Here is a 4847-nt window from a genome sequence, read left to right on the forward strand (position 1 = left end):
GTCCCCAGCGTTGGAGAAGGAGAGGGCAGCACCCGGGTGGTCCCCAGTGTTGGAGAAGAGGGCAGCACCCAGGTGGTCCCCAGCGTTGGAGAAGAGGGCAGCACCCGGGTGGTCCCCAGTGTTAAAGGAGACGGCAGAGCCCTGAGCCACAGCCTGTCTGCTGCTGTTTTCTCAACCCTGCTGCTGAGCCCACGTCACCTCTCTCCACCGCATGCTGTGTCTTACCTCCACGGCCCTCTCCTCCTCCCAGTCACAGGTGCCCAGGTCTGTCAACCATTCTCCAAAGTTCCCCTCCTTCCTGGAACCGAACACATGCTGTTTCGTGGCTATGAAGCAGCACTTTGTCCCTGGCAGGGCTCGAGCAGGGAGCGAATGCTCACTAAGATCCAGTTCTGGTGGCGGGTGGGGAAGTGGGCGGCTAGTTCTTAGAGTCCAGAGGCGCCGGGTGGCCGGTGAGAGGACAGCTGTGGTGTACCCACAGATGCAGACCCCACTAGCCTCCAGCCCTGAAGTCTTGCCCTCACGGGAGCTTCACTGCAAGACTTGAGGCTCCATAGGAGCCAGCCTGTGTGGGCAGGGAAAGGCCCAGCACGCGGCCGCGCTCTCCCTGATGCCCTGGGCGGCCCGCACAGAGCCAAGTGCTCCGGGCTCGGCAGGCGGGTGGCACTGTCACAGGCGGTCACAGGTCTTCTCTTCTGGACTGGACTTTGCTGCCTAAGCCTTGGCGGGAGGCTCCTATGCGCAGTGTGGGCAGGCGGCCGGCCCACGGCCCCGGGTCTACCTGTGTCTCGGTCCTTCGCTGATCTGGCCGGACACAGGCTGAATCTTAGCAGTCAGTCAGGAGCCAGCACTGGGTGTCTGTGTGTGTAGGTGAGGACGTGGTCATGGCCAGCCCAGACAGGCTGGACTCAAACCTGCCCGAGTCCACTCCCAGCTCAAACGTGAGTGCTGGGGGCCTGCCCTCTCCGGTTGGCGGGGAGCCCCACAGCAGATGGTCCCCACAGGGGAGTGAGGGGTGGCCTGGGTACTGGGAGTCGGCCTGGATGTTTTCTATTAGTTAATGATGTATTTGAAAACATGGTTTAGAAAGATGGTTTTGCAAAGACACTAGAAAGAACAGCGTGCAGTGTGGTTGTTCAGGCGCTGGACTCCATGGGGCCAACCACAGCTCGCGTCTCAGAGCTAGTGTGCGTGCGTGCCCAAAATCCCAGGAGGGGAATGGGGAGGAAGAGATTGTGGTGTGGCCATTCCCCCGGGGTGATTTCTCTCTTTGCCTCTTTCTGTCTCTCTCCGGGAGTGCATATACCCTATGGCAAAAACCTTTAAAAGGAAAAAAAGTAGACATAAAATTTTATGAATTAAGTTGAAGAAAACATTGCAATGATAAAACTTTTGCCACGAACCTGTGTGCCATAGAGCAAGTTATTCAATCTTGCAGTGCCTCAGTTGTCACTCCATTATATCTATACCATAAGATTGTTATGAGCATTAAGTTAAAAAATATTTGTAATGGGACCAGCAAGTACCATGATGGTTAAGGTGCTGGACTCCCACACGGGTGACCACAGTTCGAGCCCTGGACCTGGCAGCTTGAAAACCATGCTAGGTGTGTGTGCGTATGTGTGTAAGACCCTAGGAGGGGATGTAGGAGAAGGGATTTCAGAGTGGCCATCCACCCCGGGGGGATTTCTCACTTTCCTGGTTACTGTCTTTTTCTGTCCCTCTCCAGTAAGTACATATGCCTTATGACAAAAACCTTTTTTAAAAAATCGTAATATTTCTACTTTATAGTGCCTGGGTACATGCTAGCTTTCATTATGTTCTTTGCACAAATTCAGGTTTGGTATGGAAACATTTTCAAATGCCACATCAGATAGGAGTTCTCTGTACATTCTATTTCTGACAGTAGCCTTCAAGATGACTCATAACTTGAACTTCTCTCTTAGATCTGCGGTTATTGCTGGGGGACATTCTTAAAAGCTAGTGGTGAGCTCGCTCGTTGCGGAAGGGCACCTGCTGTCTGTACAGCCTGACGACCGGCAGTGCGCGTCTCCCCGAGTGTGCGCCTCTGAGCGTGAGCCTCGTGTCTGGGTGCACGGACAGAGCCTCGCGTACAGCCACACGCATTAGCGTGACATGGCAGCTCAGGGACACTTCAGGTAGTGCTGGGTTTTAAATGGCTAAGAAAGGGAAGTTGGAGAGGCCAGCAGTTGGCGTGGTGGTTAAAGAGGCTGGATTCCAACATGGTCAACCACAATTTGAGTCCCGGACCTGGTGGCTGGCTTTCTCACTTTCCCTTTCTCTCTGTCTCTGTCTCTCTCTGGTCAGATTAACAAGTAATAATAACAAATAGAATTAAATCAATATTTTTAAAAAGAAGGTTGAGATGAATAACCAGACAGCTGAAAGCCTGTAAGCGTTTACCTTGGCCAGCCTTCGGGAAGCACTAACGCAGAGGTCCGGGGTACTTAGCAGGTATAGCCAGTACCGTTCACCCGGGGCTCTAAACTGCGCTATGGAATGTTCAACACTCATTCTCCTGCAAGGCTCTCTAATGTGGTCCAGTTTGGGAGCTCACGCTGTTGACGACAGCAGAATGGTGGTCATGGGAGGCACCCGGGGTGGCGTGTGCTCCCCACAGCGGGGCCAGTGAGGTCGCTGGCCTCGGCACCTGGTCAGAGACGCGCAGTAATGAGTCACAGCCGTCACAGCGGTAGTCTGCCCACGGCTGTCCTCAGCTGTTATTTAGCTTAAAACACTTAATAGCTTTGATTTTAAGTCTTTTACTTATTTATTTCTTTAAAAGGTTTATTGCCATAGGGCACATGCTCTCACTAGAGAGACAGATGAGAAAGTGAGAGTTACCCGGGGACGGCCACGCGGCAGTCTTCGCTCCCCGCACTCCTAGGATTTGAGGTGGGCACACACACATGTGTCTTTCAAGCCACTGGACCCAGCACTCGAAGCAGTCGTCCATGTGGGATTCCAGTGTCTTACCCACCGTGCCACCTGCTGGCCCCTGTTTTTTTCAATTTAAAAAAATTTTCCAAAGGGTGTGTGCACTCACCAGAGAGGGAGGGAGGAAGAGGGAAGGAGGGTAAGAGCACCTCTCCATGAGAGGAGGGAGGGAGAGGGAAGGAGGGTGAGAGCACCCATGGTGGGACACGGTCATGCCACAGTCCCTCTCCATGAGAGGAGGGAGGGAGAGGGAAGGAGGGTGAGAGCACCCACGGTGGGTGCCACGGTCCCTCTCCATCTCCTCCTCCTCTCGGGGTTTGGGGGATGCGTACACACACCCTACATAAAACCAGAGCTTTAAATCACTTGGATGCCCTCTTTACCTCTGCCTTTTTGGAGTTAACGTCTGTACATTGGAAATACTGTTTAAAGCTGGTTAGGTTCAGACGTTCTGGGTGCATAATCTACTGCAAACAAACAGCTGTGCTTTGTAGTCTTAAAGTCACTGTTTCACTTAGTTTTTTATTTTTTTTTTTTTGCTTTTTTTTTTTTTTTGAGAGAGGTTTTTGCTATAGGACACGTGTGCTTGCCAGAAAGACAGAGAGACAGAGAGACAGAAAGCCCCAGGGGGACATGGCCACGCCACAGTCCCTTCTCCTCCATTCTCCTCTTGGGATCTTGGGCACGCACACACACGTGCCCGGCGTGAGTTTAAGCCACCAGGTCCAGGACTCGAACCACGGTCAACTACATGGGAGTCCAGCGACCTAGCCATTACGCCATTTGCTGGTCCTTGTTTCGCTTAGTTTTTATAAGCTGTTGTACTGATCATTCTAACTTCTGTTTCTCTCTTAGAGAGCGACAGGCCGGAAGGTGCAGAGCGCACAGACCCTGGTGACAGGCTGGTCGAAGAAGGCTGTCTCCACATCATCTCCCTGGGGTCCAAAGCACTGATGATCCAAGTGTGGGCTGTGCCCCAGAAGGGCATGCTTATCTTTCGGTATCGATTACCCTCGACCCCCTTTGAGTAGATATGTGTTTAAATAATTGTGTAGGAGATAATTAACGTGAAACCTACTAATCAATATAATTGCAAAGGAAGAGAAAAATCTTGTTTAAAAGATACATTTTAACGGTTGTTAATGTGACCTTTGTAACAGTGTTTTATTTTAGCCAAAAATCTTTAGTTAAAGTCCACAGTACATTATATTAATTCTATTAGATTTTCTGCCGAGGATTTACTAAAGACTTACTCTGTCAGACTGTAATGCTCTTGAGCTGTAACTGGGGTTTTCTCCACGCCGATTCTTTATTTTATAGCCGTTTTCTAATAAGCTCGGGTCCTCCTTGCCGTCTTGTCCTTTTCTCCTCTCTCCTTTATTAAGTAGCACAGATGTAGAGCTTTCATCTGTACTGAATGTGAATCGTATGATGCTATTTGTATAAAGTTCCAGTCTAAACAACCAGGATGTTGTGTAGGGGTGCAGCCGTTACAGGTGTGTCAGCCCCGTCTCCTCAGTTTTCAGTAATCCCTCAAAGCGAGTTAGGCCGCTGATGCATTCTGGCATTTAGACGTTTGTGTGCGATGTGCTTGTTCTCCACGAGCCAGACACTACGTTGTAATTTCTAGGGAAGCGGTGACTATGCGAAGAGTAATGATAAGACCTTTTTACAAAGTAAATTCTCAGCTTTCTTGCCTAATTGAACGCTAGCCAGTGAAGACTGATCTCTTCTTAGTTTATGATTGAAGTAATAATGTAATGAAATAAATAAGCAGATCATGGTGTGAAACAAGGACATAATGGCCTTTCAAGTGAGTTTATTTTAAAATATAGCAGACACTTAGTCTCACTTAAATATTTAGAATTACGGCTGGCAGAGAGGTGGGG

General features: G+C 50.1%; 1 protein-coding gene across 1 annotated transcript in view; it reads left to right on the top strand.

Moving 5' to 3' along the window:
• Positions 1–4847, top strand: part of LYST (lysosomal trafficking regulator) — a 150267-nt gene that overhangs the window by 49229 nt on the left and 96191 nt on the right. Inside the window, exon 15 of the mRNA XM_027770856.1 lies at positions 3814–3958. Coding sequence (XP_027626657.1) covers positions 3814–3958 — 145 coding nt within the window. The remainder of the gene's footprint in view (positions 1–3813; positions 3959–4847) is intronic.

This window comes from Tupaia chinensis, unplaced genomic scaffold, assembly GCF_000334495.1.
Source record: "Tupaia chinensis unplaced genomic scaffold, TupChi_1.0 Scaffold000161_1, whole genome shotgun sequence".
Classification (NCBI taxonomy): Eukaryota; Metazoa; Chordata; class Mammalia; order Scandentia; family Tupaiidae; genus Tupaia; species Tupaia belangeri.